This window comes from Meleagris gallopavo, chromosome 14 (assembly GCF_905368555.1).
Source record: "Meleagris gallopavo chromosome 14, MGAL_WU_HG_1.1, whole genome shotgun sequence".
In the NCBI taxonomy this organism is placed as follows: domain Eukaryota; kingdom Metazoa; phylum Chordata; class Aves; order Galliformes; family Phasianidae; genus Meleagris; species Meleagris gallopavo.
Genome location: NC_139417.1, coordinates 4,403,731 through 4,430,138, shown reverse-complemented (window position 1 = coordinate 4,430,138; position 26,408 = coordinate 4,403,731). Strand labels below are relative to the sequence as shown.

Sequence of the window (26,408 nt, the reverse complement as noted above, 5' to 3'; positions counted from 1 at the left end):
GAAGAGGAGGCGGAGGCCGTCGCTTCAGCCGGGGGCGGGGAGGAGCGGCGGGAAGGCGGACTGCGGCGGCATGGCGCTGCCGGTGTTGTCGAGCTCCGGGGTGAGGTTCAGGCGGGTCCTGGCGCATTTCCCTCAGGAGCTCAGCCTGGCGTTCGCCTACGGCTCCGGCGTCTTCCGGCAGGAGGGAGCCTCGGCCGGGCACAGCGAGGTGAGCGCGGCGGATGGCTGGGCTGGCGCAGGCCGCTGTGGGCGCGGGCCGCGTTGCTGCGGGCGTGGAGGCGGCCGTCCGTCCGTGCACAGCCTGCCCGGAGCGCCGTGCCTGCGGCTGAAGCACAGAAGCAGCGAAAACAAGCTCAAAGCGAAAACGAGCCCTTACTGGTAGCGAACCGAGGAATTTAAGAGCTGTGAGGATTTCATGCTCTCACAAAAAAAAAGTGGAAGTAAGGCAGTTCACTACTTAGTAGTAACTGCTTAGCTAAGGTGCAGCCCAGAGTGTAAGCACACAGCCTTTAAACTGCGTCCAACCTCGAGGTGTGTGTGTGTTCTGTTTTTTATTCACGTGTACAATAATTAGCTGATACCTATATATTATGCGTATGTTAATATGATCAACGTGAATTGCTTACTGACATTGGAAAACCGGTCTTTTTCTCTGTATCCACAGAACAATATGCTGGACTTTGTGTTTGCAGTTGATGATTCTGTGACCTGGCACATGATGAACCTGTTAAAGAACAAAAGTCATTATTCTTTCCTAAAAGTCTTTGGGCCAAAGCAGATAAGTAACATACAGAGCTATGGAGCAGGGATTTACTACAATACTTTGGTGCCTTGCAATGGCAGGGTGAGTATGACTTTAGGAAGGCTAAATATTAGTGTTTGAAGTGTTGAAGTGATTATCTTAAAGCAGATTTTCATGCAGGAAGCACATCTGAGGGATTGCAGCTTAACTGGTGATATTTTCAATATTGAGATCTCAAACTATTTCACAAACACCAGATTTGTGAATCTGAGTTTACATTCTGTATCCCTTGCAGTTTGCCAGTGACTGTGAAGTGTATCCCTGTTGTACGTATGGAGAAGTACAGACTTAAATGTAGCAGCTGACTGCACAGTAATAGTGAACTGAATTTTTACTGTTTGACATAAAAAGAATATATTTAACATAGGAAATTGTCTAATACTTGTTGTCTAATGGCTAACATCCCGGGTTTTGTGTGGTTATAATTAATAATTCCAGGTAAGCACTTGTCCAGCAAGTCCTACATAAAAACTATGTGTTGATATGAATGTATCTGTTAAGTAGGAGTGTAGATAGGAGGCAGGGGATGGAGGAGTTCATCTTTTTTAGGCAGTGCTGCTATCAATATTGCTATATTGTTTTTCTAGTAAATTAAAGAAAAAGCCCCAAACCTATTATGGAGCTCTGCCATTTATGTGGCTCTTGTTTGTATGATTCTCTTCTTGCAGAGCAGTTCTCTACGTGTTATCAAGAGAAGCTTTTATGGTCAAGGTGTATTGGAAGAAAATCTACAAGTACTTACGAGCAAAAATTGCTAAAGAAAAAAGACATTAAAATGTTTTAATTTTATGCATATAGCTCTTTCTTGGCGGTGTATGTTTCTTAGAATTAATGGCAGTTGTAGCATTAAGTTTCATAGAACAAAAATAGTGCAACTATATTGTTATTCAGACATCTTTAGTATGCTTTTTCTTTTTTCCAGATGATAAAATATGGTGTAATTAGCACTGATACCCTGATTGATGATTTACTTCACTGGAAAACCCTCTATGTTGCTGGACGCCTACAAAAACCGGTAACCATTAATCTCTTCAGTTATCTGTTTTGAAATGTAGTAAATTATAGGGATGGAAAACTATTAGTTGTAGCTTTAGCTTTAACTTTAGTGATCTGTGAGTCAGCACTGAAGAAATCACCCTGATTTAGGGATCTAGTATTGCTAGAGGGGTAGTCTTTCAGAAAAGAAGTGAAATGCAGCGTCCTTAATGATATTCTGTGTTCTGTGAGAAAAGATATGTTAACAATAGCTTTCTGCCTTTAGACCAGTTATTCAAGATTTACTGTATTAACACAAGGTAAATAGTCTGTCTACATCACTGACAAATTACAGGAGTCACCAACATTTTGTGCAGTCGAATAATGGAAGTCTGTAAAGATGAAAGCTGCACTGCTGTGTGGCTAATGTCTAGTTCATTCTCTTGTTTAAATATCTGTAATTAACTGTAACGTGTAAAGAATGTTGGTTGTCATTCCCATGAGTGCCTGATTCAGTCTGCCTTCAGCAGATGGTGGCAGTGCTAAGTTTTCTTGGACTGGGGGTGAGGAGAGCTCTGATGAAGTCATAGAACAGAAATTAATTATGCTCCTAAAGAAAATCTTGGGGTGTGACTTCAAACTGAAACAATCTGATTTCCATACCTCCCCTGATTTATGTCAGGTTAAAACAGCTGTTATCTTTGTAAAGAATAAACCCAAATACAAAAAGGGAAAATACCATCATTATTGTGGTGTTTTGTTTTGTTTTTTTAGTATTCATTAACTGAATACTGAACATTTATTTTCAGTGCAACTACAATTGCTGCTGCTTTGGTTTATTTTAGAGTTTCTTCTTGGTATATGTAAGTTATGCTTTGTGTCTTCTGATGGCATACTTGCACAGTGAGGCAGAATTTGGTACTTAGTTTGGTCTCTGAGTCAGGTGGATGTTTAGATTGTCTCTTCTTGTAGAATCCATCAACTCTCTAAGTTGGATTTTAAAATGCTTGCAGACATGCTCTAATTTTGTTTTTTAGATCTGTTGTACAGATCACAACTATCTGCTGATTCTGGTTTCACCTCTGATTGATGTTTTGCTTATATATGTTTTAAGTGATAGTGGTAGGAAGGTTTTAAAGTGTACAACAAGCTTCTTTTGGAAAGCAGATAGGGTTGGGTCTGTTTTCGTGTGCACTGTGATCTCTTGCATACCGTTTGCCATTTGTGCTAGTTCTGGGCAGGCAGGTGAATATTGTTTAAGCTTAGGGATTTTCTTCTCACTTGTGTGGATATGAAATTGCTCAGGGCTGTTCTGGTGCTCCATTACAAAGCTGTCACTGAGTGAAAGCTATCCAAGCTATTCTAACACGTGAGCTGAAACATTTGCTCCAGCTTAGAAATCTTGGTGTAATTTTCACTGGAAGTTTTGTTTCTATTATGAATTGGTTGCCTTGATCAAGTAATCTTTCTACAATGTTTGGCTGAATAGATGGAGTTTGGAATTGCAGTTTAGAAATGCTGACTTTTCTTCATAGGCTTCTTTGTATTAAGAGTTAATTTGCTTTTCATCTTAAAATAAAACTATAATATTGATTCACTGAATTTCCATTTAGCGCTATTGAAAACTTGTTTAAGCTTGGTTTTAATTTCTTAATAAGTGGCAAGTTTCCTGAAAAAAATGGTTCTGTAACCAAAAAGTAAAATAAGCAAGCACAAGTGACACCTAACTTTGCATTCTCAGGTTTTTTTAGAGCATCTGAAATGTTAATGATTATTTTTAAATATAGAGTGAGAGTAATTGAGTTGTAAAAAAGTTGTATTTGTTGTTGTCACTGAAATTACTAAGAGAAGAATTCTTTCATAAGTGCCAAAACTGTTGCAGTGTTTCAGTCGTCTAAATCTTGAAGCCCAGCATGTTGTTTCCCTTAGGAAGAAAAATCTGATACGTGTTAAGGAGTGTTTTTAGCTAAGGAGATTTTTCTTTTCACTGAAGTGAGCCTGTAGTCTTCCTTGGGGAATAGCAGCACCACAGGCTGCTTTGTTCTTTCTTCGTTGTTTCATTGCAGCAGTGAGCTACAAAAGGGCATGTCACCAAATTAGTTGATGAGATTTTAAATATTAGTTGATCTTCTGACTGGCCTGTATTATATGTTGGATGGATAGATAGATAGATAGATAAAGTCTCTATGCATTCAATAGACTCCATAGTTTTCAAGGAAATCAAATTTATTCTGGATTCCCTAGTAGATGAATTTGTAGTAGTTTGTTTTGTCATCATCCTTCATTTTATTGCTAGGAAATACAAAAGTAATTTGCAGGAGAAGTTGGGAGGAATTCTTAAATGTTTACTTGTACAGTGAACTCTTATTTTTAAAATAAAAACTGGAGGACAAAAATCACTTCTGTTTCAGTAATCCCCCTGGACTCATTCCACACTACTGTGTATACCTGATGTTAGGCAAACTTATATCTTAGTGCAGAAGGATTGAAGTGAGCAGCCTGTGTGCTGTTGCTTTCACTGCCGTATCAAAGTGAGATTGTTTTAGTTTTACGCTCTTAGAGACTTTGCAGTGCATAAGAATGAAGCTCTGAACATAGTATCAGGCAGCCCTGGCATTGCTTTGTTGATAACATAGAACTGTAGAATGGCTTGGGCTGGAAGGGACTTGCAGATCACCTGGTTCCAGCCCCATGCTGTGGGCAGGGTTGCTGATGATGTAGATCAAGCCATAGATGTCCTTTCTGTAAGGAGAATTTTCTGTAGCAGCTGTATTGTATTCTCCTTTTGCCCTACTGAGTCTAAAGGAAAATATTTACTTGAAATGATACCTTACCTCTTTCAGGTTATATTTTGTTACATTTTGTGAGCAGACTTTCAAAGATATTGCAGCTCATTTGCATGTGTGTTCACTTCTGGATGAGTTTGTTCACTGCCAGTGGATTTGTAAATCCTCTGGAGTAAACAGATATTAAGAATTTGCCCTTTATAAGAATGACAGACTCACAACAGAATATATTCTTAGAAGAATCATTTTTGAAAGGGCATTGTCAGCCACCTGGTAAACCAGGCTGATTTTATCTAATGTTTGACACTCATACGAAGTGAAAAATAATACCTGCTACTTCGAGGAGGAGAACTGATGTTTAAGAAACTGTTTCAGGTGTGTGATAGAACAGCAGCAAGGAGTCCTGAGTTGTCTCTTGGGAAAAAGCATGTTCCATGCTCTTTCAGTGTGGTGACAGTGATCTTTTTTTTTCTTACTGTATCATTAATACCATGTGAGATATCTCTGATATTTTCACACTTATTGTTTTACGAATCTTAAATTGGTGAGTTTGACAAGGTGAATAGCTCTTCAGAGATTAGCTGGTAGCTGTTGCTTATATTGGTTCCAAGTGTTTGTAAAAACAGCCTTTTATAGCAGGCTGTTAATACACAAAAAGATGTTCCCCCCACCCACAACGTAAGCAAAAGATCATACTGGAGTATTTATTGTACAACAGTAGTAGAATCTAATCTCAAATGTATTATTCTCAATGTTGGATTGAATAACGTTTTTTAGCTCCATCTTCAGTAGCACTTTCCTGAAGTCTTGCTCCCAATGACTCTGATTTTTTCAGGTGAAAATCCTGACACAGAATGAGAATGGCAAGCTGCAAGCTGCCCTTGTTAGCAATCTGAAGAGTGCAGTCACAGCAGCCTTTCTCATGTTACCAGAAAGTTTCTCTGAAGAAGACCTCTATATGCAGATTGCAGGACTCTCCTATTCTGGTTAGTATATGGGCTCTGAAGTCTCTGAGGAGAAAAGCTGTAATTGGAGCTGTTGTGCTACATGTACGTTGTGTGAGTAGTAGTGAGTCTCGTATGTTCTAAGTCACCTCTTCTTTTGCTTTGGGCCTACACTTCTGCATGCTCCAATAACTGTATTTTACAGCTGTGTACATAGCAGTTGGAAAACTGTGCTTCATTGAGGAATAGGTACAAGTACATAAGCAAAACTTGTCAGATGTAGATGCAGATGATTATGGTGAAGTGGTTTTTTACTGTGTTTGTATGGATTGTATCTTGGTTTTAATGGTTCGAAATCTTGGAAAAAATTCTCTTCACTCAGTGCATGTTTATTCATCACAGACCCAGATTAATTGTGCTTCTTTGTGTATTTAAGGCTTACTTCCTAGCTGGTATTTATTGAGTTATTTTTTTGCAAGAGGATTTTCCCCTTTCTTAGGTTATGAAATCATGTGAAACTGATGTGGTATTTAAAAAAAAAAAAACAACAAAAACACACCACAAAACCAAAACTAAATAGAAAACCTACTCCAAATGGATCTTCAATACCAGAACTAATTGTACAAAAGTTATTAAAATTTAACTATTAAAATTAAGTACTGGTCTTTAAATTTGACATTTTTAGTGATTATGAAAAAGTTTTCTTGTGGATGAATTTTACACAGCACTTTCTTTACTTAAAAAAAGTAAACCCCACGACATTGCTAGAATTCAGTAAAGCCAAGCTGCAGCTTTTGAAGAGTTACTGTTCTCATAGCAGGTTTTTTTTTCATTACCTGTTTTAGAGTGAGAATAAAGAGGTTGCTGACAGACAGTGGTTAAGGATTGTTCACCAGGAGTGTTTGCTGCAGGGCTGTGCACTTACCCACCTGATACCTCTGCATGTCACTGAGTTCTTGATGGGCACTGGTGACCGAGGTACTTGGTACATCTCCTTTGAAACAGTGATATTAACAAAAACTGGGAGATAGTTACCATATGTGAGATGTTGGAGTTGCCTCTGCTGTGTGAATACAGTCAAAGCAAAGAGTCCCACTGGGAATGCTGAGGGAAAGAGCTGTCAGTGACATGTTCAGAGACACTTTGTTTTGCTGCCATTTTTTGAAGTCTTAAACTGTTCAGGGGGAGAACTAGTAAACATCATTGGTTTTTGTGTTACTCTAACAGCTCTTGCCATAAGTGCTGAGAAGAGCTGTTCATACTTTAAGTTGGAAGATGTTTCTTCTTTTTGTTTGTTGGTTTTGGTGCGTTTTGAAATCAGTGAGGGAAGGTGTGTTTTGCTGATTAGCTTAAATTGAAATAAATTAAGTAATGCCAGCAAGTTGCCACCTTGCAACAGCATCTATATCCAAACTGTAGGAAGGAGAGAAAATGAATTGATTTAGGATTTTGTTTGTTGATTTGAACTGGACTGAGCTTTTAACTCCGGGTTGGTAATGTCAGAAGCTAGCAGGGTGGTACGTACCAGAGGTATGTGAACGCTTTAATACAGTCCTCTCATTACAGTTACTGAGCAGTGTCTCAAAATAAGGTCAGAAAAGTAGCAGTGGTGTTGAAAGTTGCTTTTTTACAATCTGCTAATGTAGTGCTTGGCTGAAAGGAAAAGGAGCATTGTGGTCTCAGCATGTGTTAATAGCTGTATTTCACGTATTGCCCTTGAAGTGTGGAGACAGTGCAAGTTATTTTCTTTTAGTAATGGGAAAATGAAGGTTGTTTTGATTTTGAATACAAAGTGCTAGGGCTGCTCACTAGTATTGTTTAGTGAGCCATTGAAGCTGATGTCTGATTGGAAAGAATATTTCTGCTGACTTAGAGCCTGGACTTGACAACTGGAATTTTTTGCCGTCCAGGTGCAAATGCGGATACAAGGGTTGATGATGTTGCATAGCAGAGGCCGCATCACAGTTCTGAACCTTCTTTTCTGTGACTGAAGTTATTTGGATAGTGTTTTTTGACTGTTAGGAGAAAGAACCTAATTATGGATTATGTAGACATAGATAGAATTGAAGAATAAATATTTTTAAGTAACAGCTTTGTATTCTATTGGTTTTTGTTATATTTTCCTTTTTTGACTTCGGTTTCATCCTAGAGAACTAACTTTTTTTTCCTTGACTAGGTGATTTCAGAATGATAATAGGAGAAGACAGATCGAAGGTGCAGAACATAGTGAAACCCAACGTTCCCTATTTTCAGAAGCTGTACAGTAACATATTACAGGACTGCCCTCAAGTGGTATATAAGCACCATCTGGGAAGGCTAGAGGCAAGTGTTTTTCTTCAAAACATTTTTAAAACAAACAAGTGGGAGTGCTTTATCACATTGGCAGAAAGCATGCTATAGCAAGCATCTGTAGTCAATATATCTACTATTAAGTTTCAATTTAATTAATTCCACAGTTGGAAAATTTGCCTTAAATATTGGCCTCTGCATATGTACTAACTGTTGTCTATTTTCTTTGAGTATGGCCACAAGACTGGAATACTAGCAAGGGAACAAGAAGATAATTCTAAAATGTGTGGTCTAATGAACACTGTATTGAGACAGCAGTCTAGGAAATGATTAATAAACGTATGGCTTGTATTTAAACAAAAAAAATAACTTAGAGGTGCAACTTTCTGCAATCAAAACGTTCATCTCAAAAAACAAACAAAAAAACCCACCAGTGATTGTGTGCTAATTATGAAGATTAGTTGAACAAATCCAAGTTTTAGTCAGAAAACTAGTGCAAAATGACCAGTGTATTGAACTCCATGTTTGGCTTAAGGTGCAAGTGAAGCTCTGCAATTAGAGGTGGGATGCCACATTCAGGGGGCTGGTAGCATTTTTTTCTCTTGTGCTAATCTTCAACGGCGACGTACAAGGATGTGCATGCTGCATTTCAATGTTATGTTACCAATAGCATGAGTAGTCTCATGGACATGAGTTACTGCTGTATTCTCAAGTCACATTAATGCTTCCTTTTAGGATGTGTCTGTTAGAAACTGAAGCAAGTTGTTGCACACATAAGCAACCTTGAGTACAGTAAAAGCTTCTACTGCAGTGTCTTCGAGTACCACATAGGTGAATCTGTGTTATATGGCAACATTCTCTGTTTTCTTACCAATGTGATTTTGAACACCTTAATGGAGGAAGTATTTAAACGAATTTTGAATGGAACCAATACTCCATTCTCCAAGAAGGTATCTAGTTAGAACAGCATCTATTTTTATATTAGTTTTGATCAAAACCTTGAGGTTTTATCTAACAAATATGTTAGATAGTAAGTCTTTGTGGTATTTCTTAATAGTTCTTGAGGCAGTGACTAATTGTCATCATTTTCCTGTTGATTTTGAGATTAATACTTCATTTCCCACACCTTGTGTTGGATATTTGCCACTATTCCCAAGACTGAAGAAGGTAATTGCTATCTGGAGTACTGCTTAACAGAAAATAGAAACCCTTTCTCCAAGGACACATATTCGAAATTACAAAGAAAAATCTTCCATAAAAGATTCCTCAGAAACAATTGAAAGCAGACACTAGTTCTTACAGTTCTGGTTCAGGCATGAGTTCTTCCCACATAATGTTGAAAGCCTGCTTATTATTGACTCCATTTGTAGTCAGTGGGTGATTCATCTGGATATCATTTTCTTCCCATTGACTAGAGGGAGTACAGGACAACTAGACTCCTGTCTGATGTCTCCAAAAAATGTGAAAGAAAATGTGTGGGAGTACTCAGGCTCTTAATCTTTTCTTCCAATTTTGGAGAGACCTGCTCTGTTATGCACTTTTCAGTATTTGCTCTTACATTTTGTATAAACATGTACAGCCCTGTGTGTCGATATCATTGTAATAAAAAAGGTCGTTGTGTTTCTTAAGTAGACGGAAAACGTGAAATGAATGTTTCCTTTCAATTATTCAGACCAAATGTGGTTTGAGTTTAAAGCAGAGAAAATATTTTTCAAAGTAAACCTCGTGTGTGTGTGTAATTTGATTATATTCAGCAGAAGAAACAGAGCTGAATGGTTTTTTGGGAACATTTTCTTTCATTCTAGTGTATGTATGTTTGCAGAGGAAATCGGGTAATGCAGAATTGGTTCAGTTTTAATGAGAAGTTACTTGTAGGAGTAACAAGATCATGTGTATGCTTTAGTTTAACCTTGGATAAAAATGAACATCTTTCCACTGTTATTCTTCAGGTTCAGAACTGAGATGCTGCATGGGGAGATCTCATTAATATTGTCAATGGCTTTTAAATGTGAAATGAAAACAGTGTTTTGAGATACTTGTCACAGGCCAAAGACAGCTGGAACACTTCTGTGACTTCTTTGAAAATAGAGTTTACTTCATTAACACAATTTTTTTTCCCATTTTATTTTTTGTAATGTTCAGATCGATAAGAGTCCAGAAGGTCAATTCACACAACTGATGGCTTTGCCAAGGAGTCTGCAGCAAAAGATAACTTCTCTGGTAGACCCTCCTGGAAAAAACAGAGATGTGGAAGAAATTTTACTGCAAGTTGCCCATGACCCTGATTGTGGATTTGTGGTGCATCAAGGTGAGCCTAGACCAATATCTTTAATCACCTTTAGGACATTATAGAAATAAAGGTGTATGGTATATGGCCATCTAGTTCAGAAGGATGAATTAAAGGAAGAAGACTAGATTAATCTTGAGATGCATTTCCAAAAGCATATTCTTCTGTTTGTTTGTTTGCAAACAAGCTCCTTGAAATACTGGCAACTTGCATTCCTGCTGATATAGAAAAACAAGATATTTGGTTTTGAATCTTGACAGTAGCTTTTATGATCTAATTAGACCATATAACTTCAGGTTGCTTCCATCTTAAGGATTTTATTGGCTATCATAACTTCATTTGAATATTAAGCTGTATATCCTACTAGTCCTACAGTTTAGTGCTAAGTTAATTTTCTAGCTTGCTTGCATTACCCTTTCCAATTCCCTTAGTTCGTACAGATATATGAAGCTCTGACAGAGAATTGAAGCTTTGAGGAAGAGGATTGAGGTGCTTCTTATCATCACAGATAGCTTCTCTGAGGCAAGATTGAGTACAAGCAAGTTAAAGCTTACTCTGAAGACATCAATATTTCGTTATTCTGCTGATAAATAGATACTTGAACACTACTTGAATAGTACTTGAACAGTCCTTTCAGGAACTTGATGCATCTTAGTTCCAGGTGGCCAATTTTGTGAGCTCCATAAAAAGATGCCTGGATGCCTGTGAGCCACAAACACAAGCTAGCTGCAGAGGGAGCTCTTACACTGATTTCAATACAATAGTTGTTAGTTGTGGATAGTTCTAGTAGTCTTAGTTGTCCACCCTGAGCTACCTATCCTGGTAGTTGTATTTCTTAGGTTATTGCGAGCTGAGACTATGGTTTGTAAACAGTAATGCAGCACCACAGAATCAAAACATTAAATCTAGTTTTGTGAAGCTAAGCCATTCATACTCAAAACAAATCAGAAGCCCTCTTTCACTTTGGTCACCAAAGGAATTTTCAAATTCTAGACTCTGGGTAATCATAGAATGACCTAGGATGAAGGGGACTTTAAAGATCGAGTTCCAACCTCCCTGCCACAGGGAGGGTTGCCAGCCACTAGACTAGGCTGCCCAGGATCCCATCCAACCTGGCCTTGAATGTCTCCAGAGATGGGGCATCCACAACCTCTCTAGGCAACTTGTTCCATCTCCTCACCACCCTCTGAGTAAAAAATTTTTTCCCCACTTCTAGGCAGATTGCCAGTCTTTTCGTTTAAAGCCATTCTCCCTTATCCTATCACTATCAGACCATGTAAGAAATTGGTCTGTCTCCTGCCTATAAGCTCCCTTGAGGTACTGGAACACTGCAGATATCTCCCAAGAGCCTTATCCAAGCTGAACAAGCCCAACTCCGTCATCCGTTCTTCATAAAAGAGATGCTTCAGCCCTTCTAATGGGCTGTCACCATGGGGGAATGACCCTGTGCCTTTTCAGAGAGAAATGACCACAAGATCTGATGCAGGACCTGGGCATACCCCCAGTAGGTCCCCTATCCTCAACAAGTTGGGCAGAGTTGAGCAACCTGGAGGACTCCACCATTCAAAAGATTGATCAAGAATAGAGCATGAACAGTGATGGGACGTGCATCAATCTGGCCACCATTGAGGAGCCCAAGATCAGAACCATGTACTACAGCTCTGAAAGAGAACAACTGCACTGTGTACAATGACACCAGCATGATGTGCTGCATGCCTTCCATCAACAGTCCTGAACAGAGCCCCTCTCGAGGATGGGGAGTTGATTTTTTTTAGCCAAGATAGACTAAAATATAAAAAACTGCACAATATAAACAACCCTGCTTGGCAAGAGGAGCACAAAATACCCATGTCGGGTTGAAATGAACATTGAGCACAATTCTGATGTAAACCATGCTTAGATGGGATGTAACTGAATCATTTTTGATTGCTTATCTTAGAGATCTTAGTCTGATCACTAGGTGAATGAATGTCATCAATTCATATTTGTTACCTGTTTTAAAATTGACTTTTTTTTCTGTTGAATAAGCGAAAATACTTAAGAGTTTATATTTTCAATTGTTACGACAAAGTGGAAGGTAAAATGTACTTTCTCAGCTAAAGTACAATTTTTACTTTCAAGCTGGTTAACTATGTAACTGTAGAATACTTAACTTTTTTTTTCTGTTAGAGGATTGAGCAAAAAAAACCCCACAAAACTGCTTCTGAGTTGGGTGACATCTATGTGCTTTTCTATCTGCAGGAATCTCAGGCATTGTGAGATCTTCCAGTATAGTGCAGAGTGCTAAAACCATACTGACAGCTGGTAAGAATGTGTGTGATTTCTAAGCTTTCTAGTTTTACAGCATAAAAATTATAGGGCTTGACAACTGTCTTGCAAGAGACTTTAGAGAAAAAAATTTCTGAGCGTTTAATGAAAATATTGAAAGCCTGTGGAATACGAGAACAGAATCTATGTGACCTAATGATGGAACAAAAATCTAAACAAAAAAAACCTAACCAGTTTTTTTTTAATGTGGGCCAGACTTGACTGTTGTGCACTGATTTTTGCTTTTATTGAATTAAGAGAAAGAGGAAAAATTACGTGATAATTCCTTTTGATTTTCTACGTGTGAGTGACAGTGATCCATGTGTTGTGTTGATGTTGTGTAGACTATCAGGTTGGTTTATGATAAAATAAAGGAAAGGATAAGTTTAGAAGGAGAGAACTTAAAGTTTCTGTCCAAGTTCAGAAGACAGGTGTTTAGGTAACTCTGTATTCCATACTAAGCCCATCTAGTTGATAAGCATTAGCTATTACCATAACTCTTAACACTTCACAATGAAGTACTTTAGAAGAATTGAATATGTTACAAAGCCAATGAGAGAAGTGTGGAGGCAAATAAGGACTTACAGAGTAGAATCATAGGAAAACAGGGTTATTTGTAAGCCTCTGAAGTCTTCCCAACTCACAGTTGTGTAGCTGAAGCATGGTCCTGTCATGAGTTCTAGAATAAGTGTACTTTTTAAATGTAAAAATCAGGGCATCTTAAAAGCTGAGGGGACTGCAGCTCAGTTTAAAAGAAAAGCTTAAGACCTGAGTCTGCATTAACAGACAAAACAAAATGGAGATCAGGAGATTGTCTTAATTCCTGCAAAGTGAGAAATCCTTGCTGTTTGCTTGAAATTGCTTATATCATGGTCTGCACTCATTCACACCTATTCCTCTGTTTTCCTCAAAAACAATTACATACAAACAATACTGTTACTAGTTTCAAAAGCAGCTTACCCGTATCCAGATTTCTACAGCTGCTGTTTGCTTCCCATTTGCTGTTAAAAGTTGGTGGCCCCCTGTTGTACTTCATGCCTCCTTGTGAGAAAATGCAGGTTGCAGTGCTCAAACCAAACCATGTGGTTTGCTGAGGAAAGTAAACAAGAATAGTTGTGCTTGTTTTACATCTTTTTATATGCTTTTGTTAGTGGTTTTGTTATACTTCCAAATTTTTGCTGAGCTTTGTTTAGTAGTTCAAGGAGGGTAAGAACCTTAACTCCATCTGAGTAACTGCACTTAATGTTTTATAAGCTAGACATGCTGCATGTGCTAGTTTCTAATGGAAGGTTTCCAACTGAAGAAGTCCAGCATTCCTTTTAGGGTTTGCTGTTAAAATGACTTGCTGTGGTCAAACCTTGTATCACAACATGTTCCTTTTAGAAATATCAGCTTGTAACCCATCTGGTTCTAAATCCACAGAGATTTTGTAGAGCAAAATAATCAGAGGGAAGGAGTGCAAAAAGCAGAGTTGTTGTGTATGAATGCAGCACTTGGGAAAGTTAACAGCATGCCTGAGCTGTGGAGCAAAGTTGTTATGTATAGCAGTAAGAATAGGAATAAAAGCAGTTAAGCTTTGTCAGATTGTTTATACTCTCTGTCTGCTGAAATCCTGATAGACAAAATCACCTCTGGGATTTCTTAGCTGCTCTTGTGGCATTCAGCAAATCACTCTCAGCCTGTATTGTTACTGAGACTTCTGGGAGGTCCTAATGTAAGTTATAGTAGGACTTTTAATTTTTATTGTTTTTTGGTTTGCCTTTGTCTTAGCAACTTCTTGATTTATATGGTGGTTTGTTTTTTTCTTTAAAATAGACTTTAGTTGTCTTCTAACCATCTAGTTATATAGAATTAATGCTTAAATGTTTCAAAATGTATTTCCTTCCCCTATTTTTAATGTTGAAAATGCATGGCTTTCCTTGCCCACTGCCTGGCATTACTTCCTCACTCTCCTGCCTGCTGACTTACCAGGACCTCAGCAGTTTCACCCACTGAAGGTGGACAGAAGCTAAAATTGCAGTGCATGTTAATGAAGAAATTAAATTTGAGCAGGGATGTGAGCCCACATTTTCTGATGTAAGGTTTTTATGATCTTTGGTGACCCTCCCATTAACTCAGGCGGTGGTTTGGGTTAGTTAGAGGCCTTTTGCCTTTAAGTGCTTTTGTGTTTGTTGTTTTTTTGTTTTTTAAGTATTTATTTCCAAACTTTCATAGTTCAGTTTGTCTAAAGGCTTTCTCTGTCTTCTAACAAAAATCTTCTCCCAAGGTGGTTTCTTAATTTAAACCACTTGTCACTAGGGGGCAGGCGTTAATGCTGTTCACGTTGCTTTGCTGCTTAGCAGGGCTTTATCAGCCAGGACTTCTATAGGCGCATGCAGTACACAGGCAAAACATTGTTGCTTCTACATAGAAAGCATCTGTTTGTCTCGTGGAATAAATATGTATTACAGGAAGGTCCTCAGCTGTTAGATTTAATCTTTAGGGGTGCTGCCTTTCTTGCTTACTTCTTTACCAAACTTTGTGTAATGTTCTGTTCCCCTAAGAACTATTTTTACACATCCTAGAGATTTTAAGAAAAGTAAAATGGTTCTCCAGTTCTTTTTCATCTGCTCTCTTCTGCAGTGCTTATGTTAAGAATGCTAGCTAAGGTATAACAAAATTATGAAAGGATCTCGAAATCAGTGGCCCCATTAAATAAGCTCTGGCTTCTTCCTTCCTGTTCCTGGGAACTATATAAGTACTTCTGTCCCACGTCTGCTTGTGAAAGAACTGATTTTCATTGTGTGACCATCACTTTGTAATGAGGGACACAAAATGATTTCTGTAGCTGATTATTTTATCTTAATAACAATAGAAAAATGTGAAATGCTTATGTGCTAATCTGTGACAGGGTAGTCCAATGTAGGGCATGCTTCTGAATTCAGTGTTAAATCGGGAATAGTTGTTGCTGGGCTGGCATGCTGTGTATTAACAGTGCTGGCAAATAGCATGGGCAAAATAAAGAATTTCAACCCGTTTAAGAGTACTTTTCTTTGTCTTTCTCTGCCAGTGTGGTTTTAAAGTTGGGCTCAAGCTCTGGTTTTGTTTGTTTTTAAGTGCCCTATTTAGTTCTTGAAAATGTGCCTGTGTATTTTTTTTTGAGTCTGTGGTGAGATTGCCTCTCTGTTTCCCATTAGAGATGGCACCATCATTTGATTTATTTTCCCGCATAGTCAGAGTCTGCATGGTCTTTGGGAAATAACTCTGAAGTTTTTCTATTTTGCTCCTCTGAAAGAGACACCGATACTTAGTTTAAATTTCTTCTTTATATCTTAATAGCGGAATGCTACAAGCCTTGAAAATGTCTTTTAAATGTTAGAAATACATAACGGGTGAATTGTTCAAGAATCAGTTGTTCAAGATTCTTTTAAGTTAACACAAATGCTTGTTAAGCTGCTGTGAATAACTTTCTTATTCTTAGAATTGGGCTGTTAGTATACTATGCCTGCATAGAAATATTTTCTTTTAACTCTAGAGAGCAACCTATATAAATATTCTGTAGTTTCATAGTAACTGCCAGCTTCATCAGCTGCCTGAACAAATACTGCATTATAGTGCAATTCACTCTAAATGTGTAGAGTTGTATGTGCCTATGCACTAACAATATGTAAATATTTACATTCCCTGTATAGCATGACAGCTCTTCAGCAGTATATTCGTTAATCCTTTATTTCAAAAGGAAATAAAGAATGCAGCATACAGTTAGATGTATGGGGAAACTTAGGGGGACCTGTAAGATAGTAATTTGGCTGTAACGTAACAGTAACACTTCCATGGGACTTTTAAGCAAAACCAGATACAGCTTATGTTTACACTGAAGTTTTGTGGTCTTGATTCCATGTGCGTAAGGTCTTTGTTCTCTATCGTGTAGTGGAAAAATCTAAAGGGGGTGTGGAACCACCAAGTTGTAGGTTCATAGCTAAAGTAGAAAGACATTTTCATGTGGTCCAACTGCTTTGGATTCAGAGACTGAGCCATAATTACAACCATTAACTTTTACTACAGATGTGACTCATCACCCTGAGGGCTGCTTTAAGAAACCAGCTGTATGTATAAACCTGTATTTTGCTTTGTAGCGTGATGTGCTAGGGCAGAAATGTAAGCATCTTACTACATAAGATGCTAGGTTCATGGCTGGAGTGGGTGGAGTTCAGCAGAGTTCTCCCTGCAGGGGGAGAATATGAAGAAAAAGCTCTTAATGCTGAGCTGCTGCAAGAGGCAGAATAGGTTGGCAAGCTGATAGAGCAAGCTGACTTGCAGGCTGCTGTGCCAACTCAGTTAATTACAGTCCTGCAGGGCTGGAGCAGCTGTATTACTGTTGGTTTGCCACATGCTCTACTGTGCTTCCAGAACTACACTGACTTTGTTGGAATAGCAGAACATTGATCCTGGCAAAGCAATTTCAGCTTTGGAGGGGTTGTGTCCTGGAAGTACCTAAGAGATTGGACAGTAACTGTCAAAACTATACAGTGACGTAGTTTAAACTTTTGAGATGGGAACCACTTACTTCATTTATGTGCTATGCCTGAGCTCAAGTCTGGCCTTGTTCTGCAACTGGAATTCTTATAGTGCATGCAATTTTAATGCAGATGTGTGAGGCGTTCTGGAATTTACAGGATTATTTACTTGCTATTTGAGATGATGCAAAAGAATAACATTGACCTCATTAGTGCATTTGCTTTTAATGAAAGCCTATTAAAAGTAGAAAAATTTGAGCTTACAGAATCACATGCATCCCATATGTAAGTTGAAATATATGGATAATTTTTTTTTTTTTAGTTTCTTTAAATTGCACCTAGATAAACCAAAAGTACAATTCTTTATACAAAAAACATACAGAATGATTCATGATAGGCTTTTAAAGTAGTTGTTCTGGAGTACAGCTAGTGCTTTTCTGTATTACTGCGGGCTCATTTGATTTTTGTGACTCTAGACTGCTGATAATGAAAGCATCTTCCACCTAAAATGCAAAATGCAGTGTATCTTTATGGAAATTGAGAAGGGCCTGCCTTTGTAGGCCTACAGTAAGGGCCTGTTGTTTACCAAAGTTTTGTGGGGAACTGCAGGCTGATATTAGAATATTACGGATACACTGGCTTAATATGAGGTATATTATAAATAAGATTTAGGCAAGTTCTCTGAAGCAGAATTGTTCCAGATAAGATCCTTGTGCCAGACTATTCATACTTAGGGTCTGTGCAGTGTTGCCAAATTGTAGCCTTCTGTTGTCATCTAATGGTTATTTTTGCTTTTCATTTTATGATATTTCAGTTCATCTGGGTACGTGCCTTATTAACCTGGTTTTCCAGAGCCATCATCATTTCAGTGTTCATGCTTTTACCTAAGGACACAGATGTTGTTTCATTGTGCAAGCTGAGTAGATTTGATTTCTTGCAGATGCATTATTCCCTCAGTTGTGCAATGATAGTTGCCATTACTTAGGATGAAGCAATAACAAAATATTCAAGAAAGTTATTGTGTACTTTACAACTTGTTGAAATCAGAACAGATTTCCATCCCAGAAGTTGGGAGCACATTTCCTATGAAGAAACAATACTCTTTTCCACTTATTTGCAAGCCTTTCAGTAGCAGTGCTCTGGGGCTGTTTCTCCTTAGGGGCTGAACTGACATTTGGGAACTTTTTGTGGTGTGCAGTGTTTGATTGTCTAATCAAGATGGGCATCACTGTGATACTTCTAAATTCTAGCTGCAAGGTTGTGAAGTTGCACTTAAAACTTTACAGCACAGCAACTGAGTGCCTCTCAGGCTTGGAGCGCAGCATCAGGCAAGGCTAACTAAAATCTTGTTAGAAAAATTGGTGAAGTAGCATTTAGGTGCATGGAACTTGTCAACCAGTCATGTACTCTTGTCTTGCTTGAGTAGGCTGTTCCTTTGTCCTGTCTATCTTCTGGTTCACCTCTCGTTCTCTTCTTCCTCGTTATCTCTTCAGCACAGCTTTGGCTGCCCAGCTTTGGGAATAGCTGTGGTTCTTGAGGATTAGCCCTAATCTGATCTGCATAATGTGGTGGTGGTCTCCAGTGATATGTTTCAATGAATAAATTCCTATCAGAGATGTGATCTGCTAATTAACCTGCGTGCCTAATGGTCTGGATCCTTTTAAAATAGTTCTGTGTCCAGCTGCATAATAGAAGGCTACTGCATTGCTGGTGTCCATTACAGGTCTGGAATATGATCCTACTCAGCTGGATGTGCTATCCAGTAATAGGTTAGGGAGGGCTTGAAAAGTATGACATACTGGTTTGGTGAAGGTGTGCGGCAGGCAGAGGTGGTTTAAAAGCCTTTAGGTGTTGAACATTTTGGTAGTGTTGTGTTTTAGATGTTTCCATCAGTACAGACGGGGTTGGGAGTTCTGTAATGTATCTATACAGATATTACACCTGTTCTGTGTATGTGCTTTTGAGCAGTGTTGTCAGGCCTTCAGAATGATCCTATTTTTTGTGTGCTTTGATGGTATTAGAAGTGTTTTTGTGCCATTATTTATCATGTTATGACTGACAGGGTTATTGCAAGGTTATTGCACGTCTGAATGATCTTTTAAGTTATTGTCATTCTTTATATTTTAGTTAATTTACTGAAAATCTATTATGTGGGTTAACTTTCCAGAATTTTGATATTTTATGGTGTTTGTCTTTTTCCTTTTTTTTAAGGGGCAAAGAAATCTGTAACTTACAGTATGAAGAAATTGTATAAAATGACAAAAGGATGGTTAAAGAAGACGTCTTGACTCTTGACACGCTATGTATGGGTAAACAAAGGGTACCTTTTCTCCAAATGTTTTGCAGGTGTTGCTGAGCCTACTTGCAAAGATGAAAGTCTACTGAAGAAGCCAGTTCAAATGCCTTTCCTGTCCTTTTTTACTACTGCAGTAGAATTTTTTTATTAGAGGGGAAGATTTGATGGCAGTAGGGCAAAAGAATTACTGTGTAAATACTGAAATAAATTTTTACAGCCTATATGAATTAGGTTTTCAAGGAATTTTCAGAAACCTTGAGAGAAGGTGATGAATTGTATGTACAATAAAAAGCCAAGCCACTTATTTTGTATGTATCGATAGCTCTATTTTTTGAAAATGTCACCAGGGGTCTTTTGAAATGTTCTTCAGTTGTCGTTCTCTCAGAGACAGAACTGGAGAGTCCATAGAGCTTTAAATAGATTTATTTCCATGCTTGCAATTTTATTCTTACTTTTTTTTTTTTGAAGATACTAAATGGTGTGCAGGTTGGACTTCAGGAAAAGCCCGGGAAGCTTGTCAAGTTCATTTTGTAAAATTTGTATCTTCTTTTAAATGAGATTCAAGTGACAACTGCCTAACTCATAGCGAAGCATTGTTAGAGGTGTCATAGCTGTAAGGGAAGTCATACTTTTGTTGACCTTCAGCATGTACTTGTACATTTATGAAATGTTTTTGGCAAAGGATTTTATCAAAATGCTTTAAAATCGGGAATTTTATGGAAAAATTACTTATTCTATAATTCATGGGCTTTTTTTGGTTTGTGAAAATCATGTCCACAAATATAAAACTTGTTCACACTTGCTTAATTAAATGAGCTGTGATGAAGAATTTGGACCATCGTATGAATTCTTACATCACATCTGTGATGCCATTAAGGAATGGAAATTTATGGCAGTGCTCATATGTGACACAATAAATTTGAACCATCTGTTGTAAATAGGATCTTTTTGGTACTACTTGGTAGATGGGGCAACTTGGGATGTTATTCTTAATGTAACTTGAAAGAACAGTTTTATTCTGTTTGTGAAAATGACAATAACTTTTTTAAGTAATAAGTGGAAATATATCTTTCCTTATTAGCGTGTATTTTTTTCTTGTGCACCATATGGTTGGTAGGGCCATTTCTCAAGGTATGCTTGATTTAATGATCTTACTTTAAAAACATTATTGGAATGAAATTGGCTGTGGTTTTCAGGGATCAGTTCAAAGCATAAATGTAAAAAATATGGAAAATTGTACTATTTAATGTGACTGACTAAGGCTTGCATCAGTCATGGGGGAACTTCTGAATATGGATTATCTTAAAATGGCAAAAGTTGAATAATCTTCAGATTTTTTTTTTTTGAGAAAAATACTAAAGTGAAATAGACACTTTCTGAAGTCATAGAACATGCTTAACATGTTACTGCTCATCAGTTGGTACTAGATCTAGAGTTTGTAAGACAAAACCCTTTATGTCCATTTCCTGATCTTAGGAGGCTGGCTGTCCTGGTGGTGCTCTGTTCTGCAGAAGTTACAGAATAGATGGTATTCTGAATCTCTGTTAAGAGGCCGAAGTCCCCAGTTTGGAGAAGGAAAAAAGAAAGATCTAGGGCATTTTAACCACTGCTGAAATTAACCCTGGTTTTTGGTTGGATTTTTTTTTTTGCTTGCATGAAAAGTTCCTTTGTGGATAATCTAGAAGTGCTTTATACAAAGTAGGCTGTATCCACTTCAAAGTGAAATTCGTGTGCAATGAGAATTTGAATTTGTCATACAATTTCTTACACTTCTTGTATTTCTTACATACACCATAGTTAAAAGAAAATCAGATAATGACTGACTTAGTTGTATGTTTGGAAAATTCTTAAGAACAAGGAATATGGATGCTGGTGGTAGAAATGCACCCTGACAGATAGAAGGCTTTTTGGACACAGGAACAGCACGAGAAAGAATTCGGAAGGGAGCCATGGCTTTTTGAATGAGCTAGCTGCCAAGTGAGAAGTGCAGCGTTGTCAAAACTGCCTGATACATTCATCTAATGAGGTAACAGTTTTTATTTTTTGTTCCAAGGGAAGTATGCAATAGGGAAAATTGCATATGGGAAGGTTTGTGAGCCAAGACCCGTTTTTACACCAGCAGTTTGTAAATTTTTAATATGGTCCTCTGTATTGTTGGGGGGAAGAGAGCCACCATCTACTGGAGAGCTTAGTATGTATAACCCACTAAATTAAAGTCTACAATTAATAATGCTTAATATATCATCTTCTCACCATTCTCCTTGTCAGATTTGATGACTTTTAGTGAAATTATGTTCTTGTGTGTAAGTTCTGTTCTTGTAGTCAGCTTTTGAAAAATTCTGAAAATTGAAAAACAGAGTTAACTTTGCTTCTAGAAATTCCAGTTACTGCACATGAAATTGCTAGGAAATTATTCAGTGTATACACTGAATGTGTGGTTTGATAATTAAGGCTAGGAGCTAAAGTTCTGTCTCATTTATCTCCTCTTTGTAACTGAAAATGTAACTGTTACATTTCTGTAACTATCATTCCACCTAGAATCCCATTTTTTCTTAGTGCAATACAAAAATGTACAGACTGAAGGGAAAGAAAATCATTTGTAGTCCACAGGTGAAGCAGTAACTGACCCACAGAATGAATAAGCAATATGGCCCAATTAAGAAGTTATCAATGGCAAAACTAGATGCCCTTCTGTTTTAAGGAGCTCCCTTCCCCTGTAGTACTGCAGTTACGTGAAGTTTTAGATCTTGAGCCATACTGGGAAGTAATATCATTGGACAAAACCTCCCTGACAACCTGCATCTTTATTTTTATACTTTCTTCCTGTGTAAAGGTGAAGATGGGGCTTTTAAAACTTGGTTAAATAACAGTACCATGGGATGCAAAACCACTAGCTCATAAATTACTGTTGCTTCAAGCTCTGGTTGAAAGAGATAGTGTGTCATAAGATTGCTTAACATCTGGTTGAGAATTCCTACAAGCAGAGCGTTTAGTCACATGCTTGACTTAAAGTGCATGCATACTTACCATTGCTTAAGAAAGTATTTAATTCCCTTCTGGAACTAACAAATGTATGGATTGGACTTGAATTTACAGAAGTTTAAACACGTAAAATAAAATGTGTGCTGTATGAATATTGTTGGACATTCATGATCCGTTGGGAAATGGCTGCATTATGAAGGCAGTAATAGATTGTTCTCTTCGGTGCTTTTTTTTATTTGTTACCCTGAGTTTGTGGCTCTTTTTTAAGTTGAGAAGTGTACCTTAGAGAAGTGTATACGTGAGCTTTAAATGGAACATCCTTTCAGTGCATCATGGCTTATAAGATGCTCAGTGTTTCTTAAAGGCTTAAATTTCTCATTACTGCTAAGTTTGGGGATGAGCAGCAGTTAATCTAGAAATTTCTAAATGATGAAATGCAGTTGTAACTCTACTGAAGCATTGAAGAGAACAATAGTTTTCTTTTAAAACCATTGGCCAATTAAAATATGATTATTGTATGAATACATATAAATATATAATAGTAAAATTAACCAATAAAATACAAAGTTCTGAATATTAAAGTAAGAAATCTAGAAATGGTTTTGGTGTCTTAGAAGGTGCTTGCTAATGTGAAGTGGTGGTTCAAAAAATTACAATTACAAGTCAATCAGTTGTGTAAGAATGAACTGACCTTAGCTCCTGTTGTACAGCAGAGGTATCTTAATTCTGAACATTGCTAGCTAACAAGGGCATATAATAATGTGTTGGTTTTTTGGGGGAAAAATAAGGATGTACCGCTTGCTGTTAGCAGCTAATTAAACATTATATTGCAGCAGATGTTGTATAGCATCAAGCCCTTCCAGCCTTTAAACTGTTTGTTGTGTGGCTGCTGGATTGGTCTTTCACTGTACAGGTGTTTCTTTACTGCAGAGTTCGCCTGTAATCTGAACTGGCTGTGTTTGTCTTGCATGGACAAAATACCCATTGCCTATCTTGATTTGGCTTTGTGAACTTTCTTTGTGTACAGCAATATAACCGGTCATTTCATGCTCTTTAGGGAGAGTTTTGCAAATCCCACTTTAATAGTTCCTAGTTTTCTCCATCTGTTGATACACTGCCAGTATTCAATTCTGTGTAGTAAATCTTTGTGAAGTTCTTCCTCATAATCCATATAGGCTGAAATCTTAAGCTGTATTCTGTTCTGTAAATCATTTATCTCTGTGCTTTTTAAAAAGTGGCCTACCTTTCCCCTTGAGGCCATTGGTCTTGAATGTATTTATTTTTCTGGCAGAGCGCCATGAATGAATCATAGCCCAGAGCAGCTTACAGTCTGAACTCCTCTCTATTGTTAATATAAAATACTTCATGCAGTTGTTACAGCGTTATGCTATGTAAAACTTTTAAGAGAAGAGAGATTGATTTCAGACATGCTAGTTGCTTTTGAAGTTTCCCAACAGTATGTGGAAGTGATTTCTTATGGTCGTGCAGCTGTAATTCACTAACATAACTAGTTGCATGGGAAGTTAGTACATGAGAATGTTACTCTGTCACAGTGCAGCGTGTTTGTTCTTTTGTGAAAATAGTCACATCAGCTTTTCATTCCATTTGTAACTTTCCTGTTTGTACCTCCCTGCTCTATTTCCATATTGCTTTATTTTTTTAATTGTTCTTGAATTAATTCACAAGCCTTTTGTTCTGTTCTTCAGATACCCCTCTTTTCTGGTTTGGCCATTCTGCTGTGGATATTGTTTCATGCTTCATCCTCTCTTTTTCTGTGTAACAGTGCCTTTATTAAACCAAGGACATGATTTATTTCTTGATGTTTAAAAGGTTTCTTTGTACTGAAGAGCCTGGGCCCAATCAAAGTACCAAGGAATTCCGTAGGTGAATCAGCACTGTGGGCCTGGCTGGCTCTGAGATAGACAGTGCCAGTGGAGTGTAACTTCATCTCATGCTTCAGAGGAAATAAACTACATGACACCGGATGAATGGGGAATAAAAATATGACCGGGTACATAACCCATAGATTTGTTTCTACTTTTTACAGTCTTTCTTCTTGATGTTGAGTTTTTTTATTAACTTGCCATTAGTTCTGAGCAACCCATTTGACTAGCATTATGATGTTTGGCTGTTCCTAAGCTGATGAGTGCATAAAATTGTGCCACAGAAGGTGCTGACTTCATCCATAAGTGTATATAAGATGTGTTCTTAATCATTTTATTTCCCCTTTTCCCAAGTATTTAAATAGTGAGTTTCTCCAGGTGGCTGGCTGTATGACCCTTCAAATATTGGCTGTATTTAATGTATTTAACTTTATTTCAATTGTAGACACTGTATTTCTCATCTGCACTTCAGGGTGATTTCTCTTTACATTTAGTTATGCTTGCTTGTTGGCTAACCTGACTGACAGATGGAGTTCAACAGCTGCAGTCTTACCGTAAACAAGGTGCCTGTAGGTAGCACGCAGCTGAACAAGTGTGGCTTCTTTCTTTTAGAGACCTGACCTCTGTAGTATCCCATAGTTTTCTGATGATTGCAACAAACATCTTTGCCCAACTGGGGAGATACAGGTGGATATGGAGGCCAGTATTCCCAGATGGTTTAGGGAGGTGAACCTAAGGTCCTTTTTTTTTTTTTTTTTTCTTTTTAAATTGATTGAAGAGATAATACTGGAGCCTGTTCTGCCTCGGGGAACTTTAGAACAAACATAGCACTTGGTGAGTATCCAGTAGGGGGGGATCCAACCAGGGTTATGACTCATGCCTTTTCCCAGCAATTAATTTAAAAATAGAATTGAAATTGAAATATGCTTTAAAGGTCAGAATGTCAGGTCAGTGTGTGTCTGATAGTTTTTAATGGGTAAGGTGTTTACAGGGGACAAAGCATTCTTTATTTTTGAGGCCACTTCTGTTGGCCATATATTGCGAGTGTGTGGACAGTTAATTGTCTTTGTGTTATCTACTGCAGGAAGAAGAGACATTACCTTTGTGTAGCTATTTTCTGGTACCTTTTTAGCCTGGGTAAACAGCTGATCCTTCTCTCTGTTATGAAACCAAAGTATCAAGTGACCTCTTTACCTTTTGTTTTCTAGATAAAAATCTACAACATGGCTGTTAACTGATCCTGCCTGCTTTAGAGAAGAGGCTGTATTTTATTCCTGCATGTTTTAACGTCTTATTCAGACTTCTTAAATTAGAGAAGAAATGAGTTAAGTTTTAGTACATGAAGGTGAAGCTTCAGACTATACAGTTACATTGTTCATGTATAAACAAATATCTCAGTTACATCTTTTAAGTCTAGCCTAAGAACTTGGTGTCACTTTTACCTTCACAATCCCGTGCTCTGCCACAACCTTCCCATCAGTGCTGGAAAGTTATTTTGACAGTTGCTTGTATTTTTCTGAGAAAATGAAGGTCATGCAGCTGGAAGGACGAATATTCTGGTATGTCTGAAACTTCATGCAAATGGAATGGCTATCGAGAGGGTTCTTCCTGATTTCAAATTTGAATAGAATTTGGTTCTTAGCTGCTGCAACCGTAAGGGGTTTGTTGTTAAAAGTAAATAAATAAATTGCGCGTAACATTCTGGCTCCTGCTTCCTTCACTTACCTTTTTTTTTGTACCATCAGGCCTTCTTTGAAAGTCTTGAGCCTCATGTTTAAAACACCTCCTCTATTTCCCTGAACTAAGTAAACCATTAAGTTAAATGTGTCATTTTAGATTTATTGAATTAATTTGTATTACTTATCTTACACTGAGTCTGTTTAGCTTTGTTGGTTTACTTGGTAAATGTGGAAGGTTGTGTTCCCACAGAGTGGATTTTTTTTTTTAATCTCTGTCTCCTGCCAAAGTTTCTCCAAACCTCCTATTTTAAAATCAGTAGTGAAACATGAGAAGGAGACATTCAGTGTGTGGTGGTGTTTTTTTTCCTTCATGTTGCCATCCTCAAATTATCTTGCTCTTAGCAGTGATGAAATGTCTGGCTCAGTCCCTGTAGAAGACAAGACTGAGAGCCAAGAAGTCAGTAGCTTTGAATGCCTTGAGAGGGGTGCAGGAGAGGGGGGAGGAGCCGATTAAAGAATCCTCTCAATGTCTCATCTCTCCCAGTGTCTCATCTCATGACTGTGTTGGAGTGCACTGCGTTCTGAGGGAAGGCTTTTTAAAATTGAGTTATTTTCTTACTGAAGTCTTGTTGATCTCGTTTCTTTAATTGCCTCACAAGTCTGGCGTTGAGACATATACATC

The 26,408-nt window shown here is 37.8% G+C and overlaps 1 protein-coding gene across 4 annotated transcripts; it reads left to right on the top strand.

The window, feature by feature from the left end:
* Positions 1 to 25,744, top strand: TAMM41 (TAM41 mitochondrial translocator assembly and maintenance homolog). 4 transcript variants are annotated; one of them, XR_014886388.1, is made up of 9 exons: positions 1 to 208; positions 665 to 844; positions 1,725 to 1,817; positions 5,399 to 5,549; positions 7,684 to 7,829; positions 9,939 to 10,104; positions 12,325 to 12,387; positions 19,098 to 24,175; positions 25,256 to 25,744. XR_014886388.1 is itself a non-coding variant. In XM_031555529.2 (8 exons), exons 1-8 carry the CDS (start codon positions 71 to 73, stop codon positions 19,172 to 19,174), a joined length of 1,014 nt encoding a protein of 337 aa, XP_031411389.1. In that variant the 5' UTR covers positions 1 to 70; the 3' UTR covers positions 19,175 to 25,744. The 4 variants fall into 4 exon arrangements, 2 of the variants coding, with proteins under 2 accessions (XP_031411389.1, XP_010716719.1); XR_004161284.2 differs by having other exon boundaries at positions 19,098 to 24,881; XM_031555529.2 differs by having other exon boundaries at positions 19,098 to 25,744.
* Positions 25,745 to 26,408: the final 664 nt, after the last annotated feature.

Bases quoted from the DNA above. Each gene is read 5' to 3' on its own strand.
- TAMM41 (XM_031555529.2), top strand. From the start codon at position 71: ATGGCGCTGCCGGTGTTGTCGAGCTCCGGGGTGAGGTTCAGGCGGGTC. The intron at 209-664 runs GTGAGCGCGGCG...CTGTATCCACAG, and splicing joins CCTCGGCCGGGCACAGCGAG to AACAATATGCTGGACTTTGT. The intron at 10,105-12,324 runs GTGAGCCTAGAC...TTCTATCTGCAG, and splicing joins TGGATTTGTGGTGCATCAAG to GAATCTCAGGCATTGTGAGA.